The 26,420-nt window shown below is 41.3% G+C and overlaps 1 protein-coding gene across 1 annotated transcript; it reads left to right on the top strand.

The window, feature by feature from the left end:
• LOC118491548 lies at nucleotides 1-23,013 on the top strand. Its single transcript, XM_035989403.1, has 5 exons — nucleotides 1-321; nucleotides 665-1,133; nucleotides 12,205-12,528; nucleotides 12,661-13,545; nucleotides 22,970-23,013. The coding sequence occupies exons 1-5, from the start codon at nucleotides 1-3 to the stop codon at nucleotides 23,011-23,013; spliced, it is 2,043 nt and encodes a 680-aa protein (XP_035845296.1).
• Nucleotides 23,014-26,420: the final 3,407 nt, after the last annotated feature.

Here is a 26,420-nt window from a genome sequence, read left to right as displayed (position 1 = left end):
ATGGATTCCGAGTTCTACAACGTGTTTGCTACTACTCCAGCTGCTCCAGTTACTGTTATTGAAACCATTGAAATCGAAAATGAAACGGGAACGTCTCAAAAGCCTCCAAATCTTATTTACATCGAGGATTTTAAAGGATGGCAAAATCGTTTTGAAAACTGGGTGCAAGCCTATAAGTTTGATGCATGGTGCTCGTTAGATGTAGATTACGTTAAACCGAAAGATGAACGTGGGATTGAAAAAGCTTTAAGTGACTATTCAACGGTTGAGAAATTGAAATACACCAGTGAAAAAATGATGATTAGTCTTCTCCAACAAGCCGTAAAAGAAGATATTTTTGTGTTGCTTCAACATGAGGAAACTGCTAGATCAATTTGGTTGGCGTTGATTAACAAGTTTAAGGGAAGTGCTGATATGATAAAAAACAAACATGCATTATTAAAGAAATCATTTGATATGTTTGTAGCATTTGAAGGTGAATCAACAAAAACGACTATCGATAGATATTGTCATCTTGTTCGGGAAATGGGAAGATTGGAGATCAAGAAACGAATGGGTTGATAAGCTTGCTGATGCTCTACCACAGAATAAATGGGGAACATATTTGTTGATTTTGAAACATATGAGAAAATCTGAAAGTATGAATTTGAGTAAGTTCATTCAGAAGATTGAAGAATATGAGTTGGACATTCAGAAAACTGTTATCATGAATAATCCAAATGCTCAACAAGATGTTAGTCTATACTACAGAGGAAGCAAATTTGAGACTACCCCGAGTCCGAAGATTAAAACTGCTTTCAGTGCTGATAGTTCTTCTGGAACAAATGGTAGCACAGTAACTCAGAGTTGTGGATACTCGTCATCGTATTCAAGTTTTGATCTGAATTTCACAACACCAAGTCCTCAACGACAGAATTCAACAAATCTGCAATGCAATGTTACATTGAATATTCAAAATGGTCAAAATCTCTCTCCAGAAGTGGCTAAGCAACACATGGCGTCACTTGTTACCATGATAGAGTCATATGAAAGCTTAGTTGCTGGAAGAATCGGAAACCCAATGCTTACTAAAGAGGATTATGACCAGATTGATGCTGAGGAACTTGAATTTTTGACAACCCTCACCAAATCAGGTATCCGTACGACTTAATTAATGATTAATTACTGCTTAATTACTGTGCTTGCTCACAATTATTGATAAACCGCTACTTGAATACTGATACATGTCCTTATTTGCATCATACTTTACTTGCTGTCACTCCATGATTTGCTTTCAGAACTTTAGTAACAACCTTGATGCACCTAAAGCACAGTAGCACAAGGAACGGATAACCCATCAAACATGCTGATATAGCCAGCATCAGGCAGACACTGCCTCTAAGGCCTGTATGAGCCCGAGATAGTTTACTACACTAGTAGAGAGTGTAGGGATAAGAGGGTTGTAGAACTGCGTCACTAGGTGATAGTTATAGTGACCGGATGTGCCTAAAACGTACTTTAAGTACAAAATTCAGCACTTTAAATAAAAATTCAGCATTTAGCTAACTAATAAAGTGCCAAAACATGAGAAAAATATTACTAGACACTTTCCAAAGTGTCGGGAATAAGTTGTGTCACTAAAAATAGTAATAACGACACTTTAAAACTTTGTTAAGCACTTTAACGGATCACTATCCAACCGAACAACCGGACTATACCCGGAACACAAAAATATTTCCATTTACACTGTTTTTCTTTTTCTGACCAAGTTAGGGTCCCCGAATACCCTAACACCCGTCATAACGCATAACATACTAGTAAATGGTTACATCTCCTAATCACCTAACTATAGTCTAACTATTTAGTTGAAATGGAACCGAATACCCCCCCTAACCGAACTTGTCCCCTAGGGGGACACCCTTGTCCTTTATGTGATTAAAATAATCATGTGTGCTTAATATCTTGGTGACACTAAAACCTTTGGTTAAACTTGAGAGAGTTTGTCTATAAGTTCAAGCTTAGGCCTAACATGTTCATTCCATCACAACTCAACTTCACATCTCTCTCTCCCCCCTCTTTGGTTCTCGGCCGAACACCACCCACCATCCATCCATCATTTTCGATTTTGATCAAGCAATTCCAAGTATCTACAAGTATAAAGGATCTCATACAAGGAAGCTCGGTGCACTCGGATCGTGAAGGACCTTGTTACATTGCTTTTATCCACCCGATCTTCGACTAGTTTCTTCCCTAGCCTCGAGCTAGTAGTAAGTGACTTTAAACGCCCTCTTAATCTATTCTAAAGTGGTTAAAATGAACTTTGTCGGTTAAAATTCATGAACTTACAAGATGACATATGAAAAGTTTACAAAAATGTTAAATATGTTGGATAAAAGCTATGTAGTTGTGTAAAGATTGTAAGACTTGTTTTGTTGTAATTATTTTGTGACAACTCGAGTTTTCGACCTTCACTTTCACATTAAATGCACGTTGACCTGGACTGATTAGTTGTTTGACTTATTGACTTGTAATGTACACGTTGTGATATGATGGAATGTATTGTGATGTTTATGTGTTGATGAAACATATTGTGCATATATGTAATTACTGTCATAATGTGAGAATTATCATGAAACACTTGAACTTAGACTGATTAAACCACATAGTGCTCGACGAAACAGAACTAGATTCGCCAAGGTCATCTCGACGAAATAGAATTAGATTCGTCAACATCATCTCGACGAAACAAAGCCTGTTTTGCCGAGCCCAGATTCGCCAAAGCCCAGTTAGGGCCCAATACGCTGTTTTGAGTATAACTACGTGAAACGGTTTCAGTTTCACACCTTTGACAAAACCGAAACCCTAGAGCTCTCTCTCACTGTTGATGGCAGCCTTGTATCTCACCGAAACCCTCTAGATCGATCCTATCTCACCTCGCGGACTTGACTGATTGTTTGTGAGCACTTACTGTAACATGCCGAGCAAATCAAGGTCGTTAGAATACGAGACTTGGACTTGCTATCTGGGAGTGCTGGAGTGGTCATGGATCGAGGCTCTTAGATTAACTTATATTTGATACGTTGGTTTTGAGTATTATTAAGAAACGATTGTTAAACGATTTATTGCATGCTTCCGCTATACAACTCTTTGGGAATTAATATTATGTTGACATTTTCTATTGGTAATTAATGACATGTCTATTTAAATATTTACCATTGGTTCAATGTGATTGGTGGCTCAGACTCTGATGTGTAACAAGCCTCGCGGAGTTCCCGCAGGTGGTAATTTGGGGGTGTTACAGTTTGGTATCAGAGCCACTGGTTATAGTGAACTAGGTTTTAAAACTTTTTATAAAGCCAGACTATAACCGAATGCCTTCGAAGAATCGATCATGACACTCAGCTCCAGATCGCAAGGTTCGTCTTCTGTTTAGTTTATGCATTACATCCTTAGTAGTCACACACTCATAGCTTGTATGACCCCATATACTTGACACTAGGGTGACTTGATAGTGTGACACTACTCTTCGACTCATGTAAATAGTAAACCTATGACACCTTTCGTTGTGTAATGTGAACGGGGGAAACTTCGAGCGTAAGCTAAGAGGCACTAAGATAAGCATGCAAATTGCCTTATTATTATGGGTGCACACTTAATAATAACGTGGGGTGCATGCAAGTCCCAGTGAGGCTTATCGAGCGTGAGAAGGGTTCTGCCTTACTATGTGTGAACTTGGTAGTACGTAGATACCAACATAATACTTGATTTCCATCTTGTTTCGATTTCCTGAATCGGTTCATCTCTATATATACCGAATCATGAGTGGACGAGAACACGGACGTGGCAACATCAACATGACTCAGGCTGAGTTGACTGACCTAATCAACACCCGTGTGGCTGAGGCTTTAGCAGCCTATCAAGCTGGTACGGAATGTACCAAGTACTTTTCCTCTTATATCGCGCACACGTCTTTTCACTCCTATAATGTGTTTCCTTTCGTCATTTAGGTCAGCAAATGCAACCTCAACCCAACCAGCCTGCGTGTACGTTCAAAATGTTTATGGACAGTAAGCCACAGACTTTCACCGGGACTGAAGGGGCTGTGGGACTTCTGAGATGGTTCGAGAAAGCAGAGTCCGTGTTTGCTATCTGTAACTGTCCCGCTGGGGACAGGGTGAAATATGTTGCGGGTACCTTGGCGGATGGTGCCCTAACGTGGTGGAATGCCCAAGTGCAGTTGTTAGGCATTGAGGCAGCGAATGCCACAATTTGGGATGACTTTAAAGAACTGATCAGAGAGGAGTATTGTCCTCGGGATGAGGTCCAGAAGTTGGAAAATGAGTACTATGACTTGAAGATGGTTGGATCTGAAGTCGAAGCGTATGTGAAGCGATCGTAGGAATTGGCCGACATGTGCCCGAACTTGTCCCGGCCTATGTCTCGGAGGATTGAGTTATTCATCAAGGGGTTGCCTCCGCGTGTGAAGAGTTTGGTCACTGCAGCCCATCTCAATGATTTGACACAGATTGTTCGATTGACCCACAAGATTGTGGATCAAGAGGTAGAGAGTAACTCGTTACCGCCGCGTGTTTCAACCACTACTACTGCTGCACCCACTGCCACTGCGTCCGCTAACTATAACAAAAGGAAGTGGAGTGACTATGATAAAGCATCTAGTGTGGGCCAGACTCAGAAAAGGCCAGACAACAATAGCAATCGCAGCATCAGCCAGTCGTCTTCTGTCAATTAAGGCCAGGGAAGTGGCCAAAGTCAGGGTTCGTATGCAGGGAGGAAGCCACGATGTAACAAATGTGGCTATCATCATTTCGGGCAGTGTGGACGGACGTGTAACAGGTGTGGTAAAGCGGGCCATGAGGCCAAAGATTGTAGGGCCCCACAGCCCAAACATCAGCAGCAACAGAACCAGCAGAACCAGAGACAGCAGGGACAACCACCCCAGCAGAATCAGGGCTTCAGAAAGGGGTGTTATCAGTGCGGGGATGAGGGTCACTTTAAGCGGGATTGCCCTCAGCTAAACCAGAATGCCAACGACAACAACCGCCCGAATAACAACAACGCTGAAAACAACAACAACACTGGCAACAATGGGGGTAATGGTGCTCGGGGCAGAGTGTTTCAGCTTGGGGCTGGGGATGCTAGGAATGACGGCAATGTTGTCACCGGTAAGTTTCCTGTAAACAATCATATTGCTTCTGTGTTATTTGATTCTGGTGCCGATTGGAGTTATGTGTCCCTAGAGTTTAGTCAACGATTGGGGATAACCCCAACACCTTTAGAAGTTAAGCAAGTAGTAGAACTAGCAGATGGTAAGACGATAGAAGCCTCGAATGTCTTTTTCGGGTGCAAACTAGATCTCGTGGGTCAAGTGTTTGATATTGATCTACTTCCCATTACGCTCGGTAGTTTCGATATATATAGTGGTAGGCATGGATTGGCTGTCTAGGCACCAAGCGGAAATTTTGTGTAAGGAGAAGGTTGTGCGTATTCCTCTCCCCAATGGGGAGTCATTATTAGTTCAAGGGCATCGTAGTGGGACGATGGTTGGCATTATCTCGGCTATGCATGCGCAGAGGTATCTACAAAAGGGGTATCCTGCAATGTTAGCTTTAGTTACAAACGCTCAGTCTGAGGAAAGAAGGATCGAGGATCTGCTAGTGGTGCGGGATTTCGCTGATGTGTTCCCAGAGGAGTTACCAGGGTTACCTCCTCACCGTCAAGTAGAATTTCAGGTTGATCTGGCGCCAGGAGCGGCCCCAATTGCTCGAGCTCCATACCGGCTGGCTCCTGGGAACTACAGGAATTGTCTAATCAGCTACAAGAATTGTTGGATAGGGGTTTCATTCGACCCAGTTCTTCGCCTTGGGGAGCCCCAGTTCTGTTTGTAAAGAAGAAAGACGGGTCATTCCGTATGTGTATCGATTATCGGGAACCCAACAAGGTAACCATCAAGAACCGATATCCGTTACCACGCATCGACGACTTGTTTGACCAGCTGCAAGGGTCAAGTTTTTATTCAAAGATCGACTTAAGATCGGGTTATCATCAGGTGCGGGTTAGGGAGGAAGATGTTCCCAAGACTGCTTTTCGAACGCGCTACGGACACTACGAGTTTTTGGTTATGCCGTTTGGATTGACAAATGCACCAGCGGTTTTCATGGATCTCATGAACCGCGTATGTAAGCCATATCTTGACGAGTTTGTTATAGTGTTTATCGACGACATCTTGGTTTATTCAAAGAACAAGGAGGATCACGAGCGTCACCTACGTCTCATCCTGGAACTTTTGAGAAGGGAACAACTGTATGCGAAGTTTTCTAAGTGCGATTTTTGGATTCGAGAAGTGCATTTCCTTGGCCACGTCGTTAACGAAAAAGGGATACATGTAGATCCTGCAAAAGTAGATGCAGTTAAGAATTGGGCGGCACCAAAGACTCCTTCTGAGGTGTGCCAATTTCTTGGTCTCGCTGGATACTATCGAAGGTTTATTAGAGATTTCTCAAAGATCGCGCAACCCCTCACCTCGCTGACACAGAAGAACACGGCATACTTTTGGGGAATGAAGCAGGAAGAGGCTTTCCAGTTGTTAAAACAGAAACTTTGCAGTGCACCAATCTTGTCTTTACCAGAGGGTACCGAAGATTTTGTGGTCTACTGTGATGCGTCGATTCAAGGTCTCGGCTGCGTATTAATGCAACGCGAGAAGGTGATAGCCTATGCCTCGCGGCAGTTGAAGATTCATGAGAAAAACTACACGACACACGACTTGGAGCTAGGAGCGGTGGTATTTGCGTTGAAGATCTGGAGGCACTATCTGTACGGTACCAAATGCACCATCTAAACCGACCATAGGAGTCTTCAGCATATCTTCGACCAGAGAGAGTTAAATATGCGGCAACGACGATGGGCTGAACTATTGAATGATTATGAATGTGCCATCAAGTACCATCCGGGCAAAGCGAACGTCGTAGCTGATGCCCTCAGCAGAAAGAATAGTGCACCTAGGCGCGTGCGAGCGTTGCAACTCACGATCCAATCCAATCTTCCTTCCCAGATACGAAACGCCCAGTTAGAAGCGTTGAAACCAGAGAACGTTCAAGCTGAAGCTTTACGCGGCTCAAGGCAACGACTAGAACAAAAGGGAGACGGTGCTTACTACGTAACCGGACGCATCTGGGTTCCACTCTATGGTGACTTACGAGAACTTGTAATGGAGGAGGCACATAAATCACGTTACTCCGTACATCCCGGATTAGATAAGATGTACCACGACTTGAAAACTACATACTGGTGGCCTAGCATGAAAGCTCATATAGCAACTTACGTCAGTAAATGTTTGACTTGTGCTAAAGTCAAGGCGGAACATCAAAAGCCCTCAGGGCTACTGCAGCAACCAGAGATACCCACATGGAAGTGGGAACAGATCGCCATGGATTTCGTGACAGGACTACCAAGAACTCAGGCCGGAAACGATACCATTTGGGTGATTGTTGATCGTCTCACGAAGTCAGCACATTTCTTAGCAATCAAGGAGACAGACAAGTTCTCGCATCTAGCAGCGGTTTATCTTAAGGAGGTCGTCTCTAGACATGGGGTACCAACTTCCATCATCTCAGATCGAGATCCACGTTTCACTTCTGAACTTTGGCAAGCAATGCATAAGTCGTTCGGTTCACGGCTCGACATGAGTACCGCTTATCACCCGCAGACGGATGGTCAAAGCGAGCGCACCATCCAAACGCTTGAAGACATGCTGCGGGCATGTGTAATCGACTTTGGGAAAGGATGGGAAAAGCACTTACCGTTGATAGAATTCTCCTACAACAACAGCTACCATACAAGTATTAAGGCAGCTCCGTTCGAAGCACTATACGGACGAAAATGCCGCTCACCTCTCTGTTGGCTTGAGGTGGGTGACAGTCAGATCACAGGCCCGGAGCTTGTGCTTGAAACATCGGAAAATATTGTCCGGATATGGGACCGTATGGCCGCAGCTCGCGACCGTAAGAAAAGCTACGCTGACAAGCGTAGTAAACCTCTGGAATTTGAAGTTAATGATCGCGTTATGTTAAAAGTCTCACCCTGGAAGGGTGTGGTGCGTTTTGGGAAACGCGACAAACTAAACCCTCGTTATGTAGGACCATTCAAAATTCTGGAACGAATTGGAAAGGTGGCCTACAGGTTGGAATTACCTGCTGAGTTGGGTAAGGTCCATGATGTATTTCACGTGTCGCAGTTAAAGAAGTGTTTGGTTGACGAAACACTAGTTGTACCATTTCAAGAACTGAAAATAGACGACAAGTTGCAGTTTGTCGAAGAACCAATAGAGATTATGGAACGGGAAGTTAAAGTTCGTAAGCACAGCCGTATACCCATTGTGAGAGTTCGTTGGAACTCAAGACATGGTCCGGAGTTCACGTGGGAACGTGAGGACCAGATGGAACGTAAGTATCCACATTTGTTTCCCAAGGACAAGATCAAGCCTGGCAATTCTAGATCTCATGTAACCAGTGAATTTCGGGACGAAATTCCCATTCAAGTTGGGGATGATGTGACACCCGCGGAAAACGCACAGTCATCCTGATTAGCATCGCATCGTTTTGTGGATGGCTTTACAACGCATCGTTTTGTGGATGGCTTTACAAATTTCGGGACGAAATTTCTTTCAAGTTGGGGATGATGTGACAACTCGAGTTTTCGACCTTCACTTTCACATTAAATGCACGTTGACCTGGACTGATTAGTTGTTTGACTTATTGACTTGTAATGTACACGTTGTGATATGATGGAATGTATTGTGATGTTTATGTGTTAATGAAACGTATTGTGCATATATGTAATTACTGTCATAATGTGAGAATTATCATGAAACACTTGAACTTAGACTGATTAAACCACATAGTGCTCGACGAAACAGAACTAGATTCGCCAAGGTCATCTCGACGAAATAGAATTAGATTCGTCAACATCATCTCGACGAAACAAAGCCTGTTTCGCCGAGCCCAGATTCGCCAAAGCCCAGTTAGGGCCCAATACGCTGTTTTGAGTATAACTACGTGAAACGGTTTCAGTTTCACACCTTTGACAAAACCGAAACCCTAGAGCTCTCTCTCACTGTTGACGGCAGCCTTGTATCTCACCGAAACCCTCTAGATCGATCCTGTCTCACCTCGCGGACTTGACTGATTGTTTGTGAGCACTTACTGTAACATACCGAGCAAATCAAGGTCGTTAGAATACGAGACTTGGACTTGCTATCTGGGAGTGCTGGAGTGGTCATGGATCGAGGCTCTTGGATTAACTTATATTTGATACGTTGGTTTTGAGTATTATTAAGAAACGATTGTTAAACGATTTATTGCATGCTTCCGCTATACAACTCTTTGGGAATTAATATTATGTTGACATTTTCTATTGGTAATTAATGACATGTCTATTTAAATATTTACCATTGGTTCAATGTGATTGGTGGCTCAGACTCTGATGTGTAACACGCCTCGCGGAGTTCCCGTAGGTGGTAATTTGGGGGTGTTACAATTTAGTCTTGATCTATACTAGTAGTAGCTCGGATCGTCAGTTAACCCCGGTTAGGTCATGTCCATGAAACATGACATAGAATATGTTAAGGTGTGAAAGTGGTTAAAAGACGAACACTACTACGTATCAACATGAACTTGTGTATAATCAATTTTTCTTATGAAATAGTGTTCTAAACTAGTAGATCTACGGATCTACAAGTGGTATTTTCAAAGGACCAAGCGTCAAAAGAAATCATGTTTTCTAAACCCGGTTCTACATAATCAAAAGTGATTTTTGTAAACACACAAGTGTGTAAACACTTGTGTAACACAAAGTTTTGACAAAAGAACTATTTTTGTAAATGTTGACAAGAAGTTGTAAAGATGTAACTTCTTTAAAAACGAGACTTTCGAGAAACCGGATTGATTTATACAAAGATCCACTAAAATAATGGGAAGTCACTACGTATTTTGGACAAACCACAAGTTCATGTATTTTTGCGATTTATAACTATTTTGACTAGTTTGATGGTTTGGATATTGTTATTGTTGAATGAGAAAAATTGTTGATTTGAATTTTAAAAGAAAATGATACGCTTAAAAGCGTGGCCACCTCCAGTTACAGGGGAAACTCTGGCGAAATTTTTCCAAAAACCTAACACTTTGAAAATATTTTCACCACAAGTGTTATAAATATATTTCTAACTTGTTTTCAAAAATATAAATTTCACCACGAATTTATTTACAAAATATCGGAGGTGGGATTTTCACAAAATAAAACTTGATAAATATATATTTAGTATATATTTTTCATAACAACACTTGTGAGATTTTTATGACTATTTTGTGAACTACACAAATATTATTTTAGGGTAAAAATAATATTACCAAATGTTAACGATTCCAAAATAATACGAACGCCTTCACAATAAATATTAAGTTACAACGGTATAATTAATACCACCCCATCTTTAAACGTAACTTACGCATTTTCGGAAAAATACTAATAAATGCGTATTTTGACGAAAGTATTATTTTTGGAAAATTATATGTAATAAAATATAATATTTTTGGGAAAAATATTTATATTTTGGAGAAAGAATTAAAATATATTTTAAGTGAGACTTAATAATATATTCCGAAGATACAGAAACGCACATGTATTAAAGCCCCCATCCTTGGGAAGGAATTCATTTACCAAATAATTGCAAAGTGTAAACACGAAATAGTTGTCTAACTATTTCCCAAAGACATTAAACCTTAAACTAAGGCACGGCCGTCCGTCTAATAGAAGTTAGTACGTGTAGGTTGTCGCACAGCAGATTGATCAGGAGATTTTCTTGATAGAGACGCACCACTGTGAGTTCATGTCCCCCTTTTCTCTTAACTGTTTTCAGTTTTCTAAACTGCGGGGGTGAAATACATGTTACTATGTTTATGAGTACTTTTTACATGGTATGGTTAGCGTAAGGAGGGTTACTATTTAGATCATGTGAGTGGGTAGGTGCAACTTGAGGTCATTAATCCTCATTGTAGGACCGAGGGACAGTAGCGGTAGATCTATCTGGGTGTAGCGAGCCCAGCCCCAGGCCCAGCATAACGGACCTCGAGGTGACTTTGTGCCCAACGCATAAATCCGCTAGGTTTGAGTCTTCCTACTTGCACTCCACACATATCAATGGCCTTGCAAACCATTGGTGATCTCTTTTTCCTTATTTGCTACATACCAGGATTTTATACATACAAAGGTTTTATTACTCACTTACACATGAACTCGCTCAACAATTTTTGTTGATTTTTCCAACTTACATGTATTTCAGGGAACTAAAGATCTGACGCGGTATGTTACGTTTTCCCGCTGCATAAGAGCTACGAGGTCATCCAAGTTTAAGGGATGTGACTTTTTCCTGGATGAGTCACAGTTCTTAAACTGTGTTTATTTCATGTTGATGTCTGTGTCTTCTGAACAATGTCTGTGTCTTCTGAACAATGTTTTATGTTATCAGGTTGTAGTGTCCGTTGCATGAGTCAACGCCGTAAGACAATGTTACTTTACTTATGTTTTTAAACCTAAATCGATGGATGATCTTGCATGGTTTAATTTCATATAGCTTTGTTATGATTAAGCTATGGTATTAAGAAGTCACACCAAATTAACCATGCTTCCGCAAAGCCAGGGTGTGACAGCTTGGTATCAGAGCTCTGATCATAGCGAACTAGGATTCTTTCTCGAGTCTAGACTATGATCACTAGGGCTCTCACGAAAACATTTTTACACTGCATACCACTTAAGTCCAGATCCAAAACGTTTTTTCAAACAAATGTTGAGCACATTTTATTTTTATTTATAGGCTCAGTCTGGGAGGCTGAGGCTCGGTCTGGGAGGCCGAGGCTCGGTCTGGGAGACCGAGGTAGTTGTCTAGTGGGACTAGGGAGTCAGTCTGGGAGGCTAGTGAGACTAGGAAAAGCAGTCTGAGAGGCTGGGAGAATTGGCTAGTGGGACTAGGAAGAGCAGTCTGGGAGGCTGGGAGGCTAGTGGGACTAGGAAGATCAGTCTGGGAGGCTGGGAGGCTAGTGGGACTAGGAGAACTATTTGATTGCTTAATTGGTGACTAATATGTTTATCTGATTGTATGATTAATTATTTGTGCATTCTTGCATTTGTGTTACAACACCATGGATTCATCAGGCACTGGTGAGTCGGACACTACGGGCCCTATGCCCATCGTATCAGACGACCGAGTATCATCAGAGCATGAGGTCCACACATCAGATGTTACCAGCATGGACGAGGATGATTTTCAGCCCTTCGCGCTACCCGAGGATGCTGTCGAGCTCGCCGATGGCCCTTTTGCCGGGGACTTACCGCTCGTAGAGATCCCTGCCCCCATACCTCTTGCCGCATACCCTGCTCTTGATGTACTCCTCGACGCCGACGCTGATGACGATGTCGATTTGTTTGATGACGAGCCCCTGGAGGATGATGTTGAGGGCGAGGCCCTTCTAGCTGCTGGTGATCTTTTGTTACTCGCAAATGCTCCTGCTGAGGAGTCACCTGCTCACTCACCCGTCCCAGACTCTTTCGAGTCTGTGGCCTCCGCACCATCACACACTCAGGGTGCGCAACACTTTTCTCATGGTTCAGATCCTGATAGAGCATCATCTGCTGCCCCTGCCCCGAGCTTCGCCTTTGAGCACGACCTTGATGAGGATTCCCACCCTCTCTTTCCACCAGGATTTGACCCTGACCAGGACATAGAGTTTATACCCCTGGATCAGCCTATGGAGGACTCGGTTGACCCAGTTGACCTTGCTGACCCTGCGTTTGCTGACCATGCAGATGTTGAGATGGCGTTCGATGACCCCGAGCCTGCCATGGCCCCCGAGCCGGTAGCCGCTCCTGACCTTGTGATTGAGCATCACCCTATTCATGCTGGCATACCCATTGTTGACCCTGTGATTGCTGATCTACCCATTGATGATCACCCTGTTGATGCCCCACTACTGGAGGGCGATCATGTTGTTGCTGCAGCTCAGGCTGATGCCCCTCTCATCGCTGATGTACCCGTTGACCCTATTGTTGCTCCCCTACCTGATCCCGTTCCCCTGGAGCCCGATCATGCGCTATTCGCGACCCATATTGATCCCTGTTATGCGCACACCCAGAATGGGTGGATTGATGCTGATGATGAGCTTCCACCTATTCCCCCTCATACCACCGATGCACGTCACATGGATTTCCCTTCTTCGTTCGCTCAGTTCACACCTCCAGCTCGACCTGGAGAGGGTTCCTCGGCTCATCCCTTTGGACATGTGCCGGCATCTATCCCAGTTGTACCACAGTTTTCTACTGCTATTCCCCCTGTTCCACCATTCTCTGTGCCACCTTTCGATCCAGCCAGTGAGCCATTTCTCTGGACGTCACCGCCTATTATGCCGCCATCCGACCCCTACCATCCTTTCCATATGGGGTATTCTATTGAGGACGTTCTTATGTCGTTTGTTGTCCAGCAGGAGGCACTCACACGGCGTATACAGGAGCTCGAGAGAGCTCAGCCACCGCCGTGCCAGTGTCAGGGTCAGACCTACCCTGCTTCTTCGCAGCCCTCTCGACCGTTGCCACCGGACTCTGCTGCACGCCTTTTGGCACTGGAGCAGCAGATGGCTTCCTGGTTGCGTTCCCAGAGAGCCATAGAAGAGGACTGGCTCCATTTGCGTCGTTTGTTTTATTCCCATTTTCCCCCTCCTCCACCGCCATCAGTGAAGAGCTCTTTAGTACAGCATGGGTGGACGTTGGTGAGAAGACGGCGATTGCTCTGACTGTACAGCTTCTTTTTGGAGACTGCATTCTGATACTGACTTTTGTTGATCATGTACATGGGATGTATTGACACTGATTTGATATTCTTTTGGACTGGGGTGATGTAGCCCTTAGTCGATGATGATGTATGACACTATTATGTACTTGTACACTTTACCATGTGGTCTCGATTTATGGCAATGCAATCACAGTATTCTCATCATATGTGATGTTTTGATTGATTATTTATGTTTTACGACATGGGATGTTGTGTGATTGATATATTTATAGCATGGGATGTTGTGTGATCGATATAATTGAAACATGGGATGTTATGTGATTGGTGTGTTTATAACATGAGATGTTATGTACTATTACTATCATTATATACGTACGCTTTACTATGGCCTGACCCACGTGAACTCATCGTTTAGAAGATGCCGCCGAGACGTCAAACGCCAATGCCTACCAATGAGGCAGAGCTTCAGCAAGTCATCGATGCTGCCATCGCACAGTACGCCGCCTCTCAAGGAGGGACTAGTGGAAGTAATTCTGGCAATACTGGCAACAACAATCCGCCTCATGGTAATGCTAAGTCATTGAGACATACCATGATACAATTGGATATCTCTAGCAAGTTTGCTAATGCCATTCATATGTTGTAACGTATGTGCAGGGTGCACCTACAAGCAGTTTCTAGACTGCAAGCCTGTCAACTTTGATGGCACCGGAGGTGCTGTCGCTTTTGTTCGTTGGGCTGAGAAGACGGACTCAGTTCTTCGCATGAGCAAGTGTGCTCCAGACCAGCAAGTTACCTACATTTCCGGGCTATTCTTGGACGGAGCCCTGTCATGGTGGAATTTACAAGTGCAGACTCTTGGAGAAGCCGCAGCCTACGCAATGACATGGACCGAGCTGAAAGAGCTTATGCGTAGAAAGTATTGCTCTCGCTGAAATTCAAAAGTTGGAAACTGAATTTTGGCACTTGAAGATTGAAGGTCCGAAAATCGCAGAGTATGTTCAGAGGTTTCACGACCTGTCGCATGTGGTACCTTATATGGTCACGCCAGAATTCAAGCGGATTGAGCGCTTCATTTGGGGTTTAGCTCATCAAATCATAAGTATGGTGACTTCTTCAAAGCCGGCAACAATCACTGAGGCAATTGATCTGAGCGTGGCTCTCACTGAGGAGGCTATCCGCCTAAACAAGTTCGATGATGTCGAGACAAAGAAGAAGGAGACTCACGTCGAGTCATTCGGAGGTAACAAACGAAAGTTCTCGAACTTCAAGCAAGGCACTAGTGGGGTTGTTAAGAAAGGAGAGTCAAGCGCGCCAGCTCAGGTTACAGCCGGTAGTGGAAAGAAAGGAAAGGGATATATGGGCACCCAGGCCCAAGTGCAACACCTGCCAGCGTCACCATTCTGGCCGGTGTGGTTTGAAAGTATGTGAAGCGTGTGGGAAAACTGGCCACTCGAAGGATTCATGTTGGGCCACTGTTGGCCGGGGAGGCTAAGGAGGATTTGGAAACAGAAACAATAACCGGGGTGGAAATGGAAATCGCCCCCAAGGAAACAATGGAGGGAATGGGAATCGTGGCAACAACGCAAATCAAGTTGGTAATGCGAACCGAAACAACAATAATCAAGCTGGAAATGGAGGTGGAAACGGGCAAAGACCTGGATGCTTTAATTGTGGTGACATTGGGCACTATAAGAGGAACTGCCCAGAATTGAACCAAGCCCGTGGAAAAGTCTTCAATATCGAAGCAAGGGAAGCGCGCCAGGATCCCAATGTTGTTACTGGTACGTTCCCTGTAAACCAACGCTATGCATCCGTTTTATTTGATACTGGTGCCGATTATAGCTTCGTATCGTTAGAGTTTAAGAATATGCTTGGGTTAGCCGCTAGTAAGTTAGATATTCCCTACTCGATCGAATTGGCTAATGGAAAGTTGGTAGAAGCCAATGAAGTTGTCAGAGGTTGTGTAATCGAATTGGGAGAGCGTGAGTTTGCTTTGGATCTACTACCAATCCAGCTGGGAAGCTTCGACGTGGTGGTAGGAATGGATTGGTTATAAAATAACAAGGCTGAGATAGTTTATCATGAAAAGGTCGTTCGTATTCCAACCGAAGTTGGTGAGACAATTGTGGTTCATGGAGAGAAGCGTGATACGCCGTTAAGAATTATCAGCTGCCTGAAAGCGAGAAAGTGTTTACAAAAGGGATGTGCTGCCTTACTGGCACACATTGTGGACAAGAAAGCTGCTGAGCCGAAAATCGAAGACATCCCTGTCGTGAGGGAATATCCAGAAGTCTTCCCAGAGGACTTGCCTAGATTGCCACCTCAGAGGAAGGTAGAGTTTCGCATCGATTTAGTTTCAGGCGCCGCGCCTGTGGCTCAGGTACCTTATCGACTTGCCCCGTCTGAGATGCAGGAATTGTCGACACAACTTCAAGAGTTGTTAGACAAGGGATTTATCCGACCAAGCTTCTCGCCTTGGGGAGCTCCGGTCCTGTTTGTCAAGAAGAAGGACGGTAGTTTTCGAATGTGTATCGACTACCGGGAGTTGAATAAGTTGACTATCAAGAATAGATACCCTCTGCCAAGGATCGATGATCTTTTCGATCAACTGCAAGGTTCAAGCTTTTATTCAAAGATCGATTTGCGATATGGATACCATCAGTTAAGGATACAAGAGGAAAGTATCCCTAAGACAGCCTTCAGAATTCGTTATGGACATTACGAGTTCCTAGTTATGCCGTTTGGGTTGACAAACGCGCCTGCAGTTTTTATGGATTGCAAGCCGTACTGGGATAAGTTCGTGATTGTGTTTATCGACGACATTTTGATTTATTCAAAGACAAAGGCTGAGCACGAATAGCATCTAAGAGCTATTTTGGAGTTGCTGAAGAAAGAACAGTTGTATGCCAAATTCTCTAAGTGCGAGTTTTGGGGCTACGTGAAGTCCAATTCCTTGGACATGTAGTAAATGGAGATGGAATCCATGTGGATCCAACCAAGATCGAAGCGATCAAGAATTGGGAGACGCCAAAGACGCCAACCGAGATTCGACAATTCTTGGGTTTGGCTGGCTACTATCGAAGGTTCATTGAGGATTTTTCAAAAATCGCTCAACCATTGACGCACCTCACACAAAAAGATAAGAAGTTTGATTGGGGAATCAAACAGGAAGAAACGTTCCAGCTATTGAAAGATAAGCTCTGCAATGCGCCAATCTTATCTCTACCGGAAGGTACAGATGATTTCGTGGTATATTGTGACGCCTCGCGTCAAGGATTGGGTTGCGTGTTGATGCAACGCCAAAAAGTTATAGCTTACGCATCACGCCAACTGAAGGTACACGAAAAGAATTATACCACGCATGATTTGGAACTCGGCGCAGTGGTATTTGCTTTAAAGATCTGGAGACACTACCTATATGGTACGAAATGTACGATCTTCACAGATCATAAGAGCCTGCAACACATATTCAACCAGAAGGCGTTGAATATGAGACAAAGACGTTGCGTTGAGTTATTGAACGACTACGACTGCGAGATAAAGTATCATCCAGGGAAGGCGAATGTGGTCGCTGATGCCCTAAGTCGAAAAGAAAGAATCAAGTCCATAAGGGTTAGGGCTTTAGAGATGATTATCCAAACAGATCTTTCTTTGCGCATTCGTGCCGCGCAGAAAGAAGCTCTTAAGGAAAGAAACCTTGAAGAAGAATATCTCCGTGGGATGGAGAAGCAATTGGTGCCAAACGAGGAAGGAACGTTATGTTTTGAGAAAAGGATTTGGGTTCCTTTGTTCGGTGATTTGAGGAAAGTTATTTTTGATGAAGCTCACAAATCACGGTACTCTATCCATCCAGGAGCGGATAAGATGTACCAAGATCATAAAGATTATTATTGGTGGCCTAGGATGAAAGGCGATGTTGCTGTTTATGTGAGCAAGTGTTTAACGTGTGCTAAGGTTAAAGCTGAATATCAGAAGCCTTCAGGACTTCTGCAACAACCTGAGATTCCCAAGTGGAAATTGGAACAAATCTCCATGGATTTTATTACAAAGTTGCCAAGAACGCCAAGAGGTCATGACACTATTTGGGTAATAGTGGATCGATTAACGAAGTCTGCGCACTTCTTACCTATCAGGGAGAAGGATAATACGAGCAAGTTGGCTGAAATTTACAATGACAGAAATCGTTACGCGCCATGGAGTACCCCTCTCGATCATCTCGGATAGAGACGGAAGGTTCGTGTCAAGGATTTGGCAATCCTTCCAAGAAGCTTTTGGCTCACAATTGAATCTGAGCTCTGTATTTCACCCACAGACCGACGGACAAAGTGAACGGACGATACAGACTTTGGAGGATATGCTGAGAGCATGTGTTATGGATTTGGGCGGTAGCTGGGATAAGCATTTGCCATTGGTTGAATTTTCATACAACAACAGCTACCACACCAGTATTGGTGCCGCGCCATTCGAAGCTTTATATGGCCGCAAGTGCAGATCACCGCTTTGTTGGTCCGATGCAGGTGATAGACAATTGGTTGGTCCAGATGTGGTCCAGGAAACCACAGATAAGATTGCACAGATCCGAGATCGCATCCAGGCGGCTCGCGATCGTCAGAAATGTTATGCGGACCGAAGAAGGAAACCTCTAGAGTTTGAGGTAGGTGATATGGTTTTGTTAAAGGTATCACCCTGGAAGGGTGTGGCACGCTTCAGAAAGCGTGGAAAGTTGAACCCGCGGTATATTGGTCCGTTCAGAATTTTGGAAAGAATTGGGTTAGTAGCCTACAAGCTGGACTTACCTGCTGAACTGAATGGTGTTCACGATACATTTCATGTATCAAACTTGAAGAAAAGTCCAACTCAAGATACCGTCGTCATTCCCACAGACGAGATCCATATCGACGACACGCTCCATTTTGTCGAAGAACCGGTTGAGGTTACGGATTGGAAGGTAAACAAAACCCGCCGGAGCAGTGTCAAGCTCGTCAAAGTTCGTTGGAATGCCAGACATGGTCCTGAATACACCTGGGAGCGTGAGGACCGGATGAAAGAGAAGTACCCCCACTTATTTCCTAAGAACCCTGCAACCAGAAGCAGAACTTAAAATTCCGGGACGAAATTTTTCTAACGGGGGGAGAATGTGACAACCCTCACCAAATCAGGTATCCGTACGACTTAATTAATGATTAATTACTGCTTAATTACTGTGCTTTCTCACAGTTATTGATAAACCGCTACTTGAATACTGATACATGTCCTTATTTGCATCATACTTTACTTGTTGTCACTCCATGATTTGCTTACAGAACTTTAGTGACAACCTTGATGCACCTAAAGCACAGTAGCACATGGAACGGATAACCCATCAAACATGCTGATATAGCCAGCATCAGGCAGACACTGCCTCTAAGGCCTGTATGAGCCCGAGTTAGTTTACTACACTAGTAGAGAGTGTAGGGATAAGAGGGTTGTAGAACTGCGTCACTAGGTGATAGTTATAGTGACCAAATTTGCCTAAACGTACTTTAAGTACAAAATTCAGCACTTTAAATAAAAATTTAGCATTTAGCTAACTAATAAAGTGCCAAAACATGAGAAAAATATTACTAGACACTTTCCAAAGTGTCGGGAATAAGTTGTGTCACTAAAAATAGTAATAACGACAATTTAAAACTTTGTTAAGCACTTTAACGGATCACTATCCAACCGAACAACCGGACTATACTCGGAACACAAAAATATTGCCATTTACACTGTTTTTCTTTTTCTGAGCCAGTTAGGGTCCCCGAATACCCTAACACCCGTCATAACGCATAACATACTAGTAAATGGTTACATCTCCTAATCACCTAACTATAGTCTAACTATTTAGTTGAAATGGAACCGAATACCCCCCCTAACCGAACTTGTCCCCTAGGGGGACACCCTTGTCCTTTATGTGATTAAAATAATCATGTGTGCTTAATATCTTGGTGACACTAAAACCTTTGGTTAAACTTGAGAGAGTTTGTCTATAAGTTCAAGCTTAGGCCTAACATGTTCATTCCATCACAACTCAACTTCACATCTCTCTCTCCCCTCTCTTTGGTTCTCGGCCGAACACCACCCACCATCCATCCATCATTTTCGATTTTGATCAAGCAATTCCAAGTATCTACAAGTATAAAGGATCTCATACAAGGAAGCTCGGTGCACTCGGATCGTGAGGGACCTTGTTACATTGCTTTTATCCACCCGATCTTCGACTAGTTTCTTCCCTAGCCTCGAGCTAGTAGTAAGTGACTTTAAACGCCCTCTTGATATATTCTAAAGTGGTTAAAATGAACTTTGTCGGTTAAAATTCATGAACTTACAAGATGACATATGAAAAGTTTACAAAAATGTTAAATATGTTGGATAAAAGCTATGTAGTTGTGTAAAGATTGTAAGACTTGTTTTGTTGTAATTATTTAGTCTTGATCTATACTAGTAGTAGCTCGGATCGTCAGTTAACCCGGTTAGGTCATGTCCATGAAACATGACATAGAATATGTTAAGGTGTGAAAGTGGTTAAAAGACGAACACTACTACGTATCAACATGAACTTGTGTAAAATCAATTTTTCTTATGAAATAGTGTTCTAAACTAGTAGATCTACGGATCTACAAGTGGTATTTTCAAAGGACCAAGCGTCAAAAGAAATCATGTTTTCTAAACCCGGTTCTACATAAACAAAAATGATTTTTGTAAGCACACAAGTGTGTAAACACTTGTGTAACACAAAGTTTTGACAAAAGAACTATTTTTGTAAATGTTGACAAGAAGTTGTAAAGATGTAACTTCTTTAAAAACGAGACTTTCAAGAAACCGGATTGATTTATACAAAGATCCACTAAAATAATGGGAAGTCACTACGTATTTTGGACAAACCACAAGTTCATGTATTTTTGCGATTTATAACTATTTTGACTAGTTTGATGGTTTGGATATTGTTATTGTTGAATGAGAAAAATTGTTGATTTGAATTTTAAAAGAAAATGATACGCTTAAAAGCGTGGCCACCTCCAGTTACAGGGGAAACTCTGGCGAAATTTTTCCAAAAACCTAACACTTGGAAAATATTTTCACCACAAGTGTTATAAATATATTTCTAACTTGTTTTCAAAAATATAAATTTCACCACGACTTTATTTACAAAATATCGGAGGTGGGATTTTCACAAAATAAAACTTGATAAATATATATTTAGTATATATTTTTCATAACAACACTTGTGAGATTTTTATGACTATTTTGTGAACTACACAAATATTATTTTAGGGTAAAAATAATATTACCAAATGTTAACGATTCCAAAATAATACGAACGCCTTCACAATAAATATTAAGTTACAACGGTATAATTTATACCACCCGATCTTTAAACGTAACTTACGCATTTTCGGAAAAATACTAATAAACGCGTATTTTGATGAAAGTATTATTTTTGGAAAATTATATGTAATAAAATATAATATTTTTGGGAAAAATATTTATATTTTGGAGAAAGAATTAAAATATATTTTAAGTGAGACTTAATAATATATTCCGAAGATACAGAAACGCACATGTATTAAAGCCCCCATCCTTGGGAAGGAATTTATTTACCAAATAATTGCAAAGTGTAAACACGAAATAGTTGTCTAACTATTTCCCAAAGACATTAAACCTTAAACTAAGGCACGACCGTCCGTCTAATAGAAGTTAGTACGTGTAGGTCGTCGCACAGCAGATTGATCAGGAGATTTTCTTGATAGAGACGCACCACTTTGAGTTCATGTCCCCCTTTTCTCTTAACTGTTTTCAGTTTTCTAAACTGCGGGGGTGAAATACATGTTACTATGTTTATGATTACTTTTTACATGGTATGGTTAGCGTAAGGAGGGTTACTATTTAGATCATGTGAGTGGGTAGGCGCAACTTGAGGCCATTAATCCTCATTGTAGGACCGAGGGACAGTAGCGGTAGATCTATTTGGGTGTAGCGAGCCCAGCCCCAGGCCCAGCATAACGGACCTCGAGGTGACTTTGTGCCCAACGCATAAATCCGCTAGGTTTGAGTCTTCCTACTTGCACTCCACACATATCAATGGCCTTGCAAAGCATTGGTGATCTCTTTTTCCTTATTTGCTACATACCAGGATTTTATACATACAAAGGTTTTATTACTCACTTACACATGAACTCGCTCAACAATTTTTGTTGATTTTTCCAACTTACATGTATTTCAGGGAACTAAAGATCTGGCGCGGTATGTTACGTTTTCCCGCTGCATAAGAGCTACGAGGTCATCCAAGTTTAAGGGATGTGACTTTTTCCTGGACGAGTCACAGTTCTTAAACTGTGTTTATTTCATGTTGATGTATGTGTCTTCTGAACAATGTTTAATGTTATCAGGTTGTAGTGTCCGTTGCATGAGTCATCGCCGTAAGACAATGTTACGTTACTTATGTTTTTAAACTTAAATCGATGGATGATCTTGCATGGTTTTATTTCATATAGCTTTGTTATGATTAAGCTATGGTATTAAGAAGTCACACCAAATTAACCACGCTTCCGCAAAGTCAGGGTGTAACAGAATTGATGGACATCAAGTGGTGTTTAGCCAGTGCTGTAAGAAGAGCAGAAAAATTCACACAAATCACCGGAAGAGATGATCTTCGTGATATTGCTTCATCTCCGTTAGGGTTTGACAAATCAAAGGTTACTTGCTTTCGTTGCAAAGAAAAGGGGCATTTTAAACGAGAATGTAAAAATAAAGAAGCAACCGGAAGACAAGATCCGTTTGGAAAGAACGATTATTATCAAAAATCAAATTTTCATCAGATTGTTCAACAACCATCATCATCCCGTGCTATTGAAGACGGAAAGAAGAAAGCTTATCTTGTTAATCAAGACGATGAAAAAGTGGCAGAGGGATTTAGCTGGGACAAATACGTTCCGGCTGATTCAGGACTGGTTGCTCGAATCTTGGAAGAAGAGTCAGTCAAATCTAAGCCGAAAAGAATACCAATTTTTAAAGAATTAGGATGTGATGTAGACACAGATGATGAAGAAGAATATATTGATAAAGCTAGATGACAATTGGATTCTTACAGTTTTAATTTGTTTTTTGCAGAAAAAATCGAGATGTTGAAAGAGAAAAGGACTGTTCGTCTGTAAAGAGAATTGGAAGAATTGGAAGTAAGAAGGATTGCTGAAGATAAAGAAAAAATGGAAGCTGAAAAAGAAAAAGTTGAAGCAGATTCGACAGAGAAGGTCGAAGATGAAGAGTGTGAGGTAAAAGTAGAATTTGATGAAGAACTAATGACTGAAAAGGTGATTGAGAAAATAGTTGAAAAGATAGTTGAAGTCGAAAAAATAGTTGAAGTTGAAAAAATCGTCGAAGTTGAGAAGATTGTTGAAGTCACAAAACCTTGTCAAAAATGTTTGGAATCTTGCAAACATTGTGAAGAGAAAGACAAGAAGATTTGTGAACTTGAAGAGTTGAAAGAAAAATTGTTGTTTGATGTGAAATATGTAAAAGAATCGTATGATGTGCTAAACAGATGAGTTGATAGTTTGAACAAGACAAACTTAGAAGTTGATGCTGCTATGACGATGATGAGTTCTACATTAATGACAAAACAGAAGGTCATCAATGAGTATATTGAAGATTGTGCAAAGTTGAAGCAGGATTTGGAACTTGAAAAGATTGAAAATGAAAGAATCAAACGTTTGCTGCTGAGTTATACAACTTGTGATTATTTGATTGATAGAGTTTATCCTACTGTTGCAGGTCTTGAAGCTTTTCAAGATAAAAAGATGGAAGACTCGGATACTGGTAAGAAACAAAGTGTCAAGTATAACAAGTGTCCGTCTCCAATCTGTGAAAGTGATTCTCCCAGAAAACCAAATGAGGAACGATTAAAAAAGGCAGTCAATATAAAATTAAAGTCTGAAACCATTGATGAGTTACCAGACAACATTGATGGCACATTCACAGCGTCTGACACTTATCATGAGTCTGAGTTATTAAAGAAAGTGGTCGATCAGGTGTTGGATATGGATGAAGAGTCAAAGTCAGAGTCTAAATCTGAAAGTTCAAGTTCATTAGACAAGAGTCCGAGTTCACCAGTCAAACGGGTTTACAATAAAGATTTTCTGTTGTCGAAAAATAATTTGAATGATGAAACATTCATAGTAGCTTATACTTTGAAAGATTCTGACAAATTATTTTCTGATGAATAATTTCCAATAAGAAGTGTCAAAACTGAAATGATTAAACAGGTTTTCAAATTAATAGAAATTAATATTTCTGAAATAAAAGATGTAAATCTTAATGAAAAACCGAAAAAGTACACTTCAAGAGTTCAACAGAGATTGAACAAGAAAAAAAGGTTACAGTTCTGGTTCTGGTTTTCAAAAGAGACCAAACCATAACAGTAATTTCAAATAGAAGGGTTTAGGTTTCATTCCCCCAGAAAATTATAAAAATGAGAAAACTTATAAAGCAAACACTAAATTTGTTTCAGGTACAAGTTCTGAAGAAGAAGAGAAGTAACCATTCTAGAGACAGTCAAACAAAGAATTTCTTGCTCAGAAGAAAAAGAATGTGGTGAACAATCTGAACAAAGAGTTGAAAGAAGAACCTGTTACAGATGCCAAAAGGTTGGACACATCACTTGGAATTGTCCAAAGTCCACCAACACAAAACATGGAGTTTTCTCTAACTCTAAAATGGAAAATAAATGTGCTGATAAAATAGAACAATCAACAGAAAAACTCAACATGTTCAAAAATTCGACTTTTGAAGTTGGTGAAAGTTTGAAACATTTTTACAAAAGAAAAGTCAATTTAAATAAACAAAAGTGGGTTGTTAAAAGCTCAGAGAGTAGTTCTGACAATGAATCTGACTCGTCAAAGTCAGAGGAGTCATGTGTTGTGAAAAGTGATAAGAATTCCGTTCCAGAAATGAACGATGAAAATTTTCCAAAATTTTCAAAAGAAAACTTGAAGTTAAAAGTTGGAGAGGTTGAGATTTCAACTCAATTCTTTGCCGGTAAAGAAGAATTTGATGCTGAAAAGGTTTTCAATGGAAATGTAAAACATATCTTTGGGAAGATGGTTGATGGAAAGGTAAAGGATGTGAAAGATTTTTACAAATAAAAAAGATGGTGGGATAGAGTTGAATCAAAATCACCCAAGGCTGGTCAGGCTTGGGTGACATCATTTTCTACTTAAAATCCTGACTTGCCGGAGCTCCCAAGTTGGTAATCGTGGAGCATGAATCAGCATCATTCTTGAAAAAATTTGTTTTTGTATCCTAAAATTGTTAAAATTTGTCAAGTTTGGACTTGCCGGAACTCCCAGGTTGGTAAGTGTGGAGTAGGAATCGGCAATTTCCTACAAGTGGTATTTCAACCTACAAGTGGTATTTCAACCTACAAGTGGTAGTTGTTCTTAAAATTGTTATATTTCAATTTTCGAATGATATGGTTGAATCAACATGTGGTTGAAAAATAGATTTTCACCTGCAAGTGGTTAATCAAGGTCATTAAGTTGAACTTGATTTAACATTCATTCAAATGGTTGGAAAAACAATGTGATAATCATAACCCCAATCTTACAAGTGATAAAATCAACAAAACTTATTTTCCAGAAAAACCATTTTGATTAAAACAAACTTAAGTGTTTTGAAATCATAATGGGAAAATAGTTTGTTGTCAGAGGGAGTTCTGATTGTTTATGCCAAGTGAATGGAGAATTGAAGCTTGAAAATCAGTTTGTCACTTTATTTGTACAGTTTGTTTTCAAACTTTCCCAGAAAATCAAAATTTGAAACATAATTTTGATTTTAGGGGGAGTAAAAAATTTAGAAATTTTGAAAATTTGAAAAATATAAGAAAACATGATAAAATCCAAAAAGCCAAAAACATCGAAAAATAAAAATGAGTTTTGTGGTGAAAAAGAGGAAATGATAGTACATCAGTGGACTGTCAAAAGTAATAAACGATCTCACTGCGGATATGCCAGTAGGTTTTTACTCATTCAGTAGATTGTTATCGAGATATAAACCTAAATATCATAACTTACTTATTTCGTGGGGAACATCTCTCGGATATATGGGTAACCCTCGAAATCTTGTTTGAAAGACTTTCTATTTCTGATATACTAGGTCTTTGTGCATGATGATATTTGGGGTATTATACCAGGACTTCTGATTTTGCGGAGGCAATAGCATAGTCCTTGTATAATACTTTGCAATGCTATAATCTTAAAGCCCACCCTCAGCATAAAAAATGATGAAACATTGCAAAATGCTAATCATGTGCTGTTGAATAAAAGATCCCCAAACGGGACACACCTAAAGACGAGCCATCATCTCTTTGTCTGAACGGAAGTTCTAACCTGAGCTCTCATGGTCTCGCATTCACCCATTTACAGATATCATTAGTGTACACTCACCTGTAAGAGTGAATATAGGAGTCTGGATACGGGAGTATATTCTGAGGTGGGACACGCGAATAACTTTAAGTGCTTAAAACTCTAATTTCGTATCTCGGAACAATTGAACTTTGTGTGAAAAT

The sequence above is a fragment of the Helianthus annuus genome, chromosome 4 (assembly GCF_002127325.2).
Source record: "Helianthus annuus cultivar XRQ/B chromosome 4, HanXRQr2.0-SUNRISE, whole genome shotgun sequence".
Taxonomy (NCBI): Eukaryota; Viridiplantae; Streptophyta; class Magnoliopsida; order Asterales; family Asteraceae; genus Helianthus; species Helianthus annuus.
This window is presented reverse-complemented; position numbering and strand designations above follow the sequence as displayed.

Excerpts from the sequence above, each read along its gene's own strand:
- LOC118491548 (XM_035989403.1), top strand. The coding sequence starts at position 1 with ATGGATTCCGAGTTCTACAACGTGTTTGCTACTACTCCAGCTGCTCCA. Across the intron at positions 322-664 it reads TTAGTCTTCTCCAACAAGCC|AAGATTGAAGAATATGAGTT; the intron begins GTAAAAGAAGAT and ends AAGTTCATTCAG. Across the intron at positions 13,546-22,969 it reads GCAGGAGGCACTCACACGGC|AAAAAATCGAGATGTTGAAA; the intron begins GTATACAGGAGC and ends TGTTTTTTGCAG.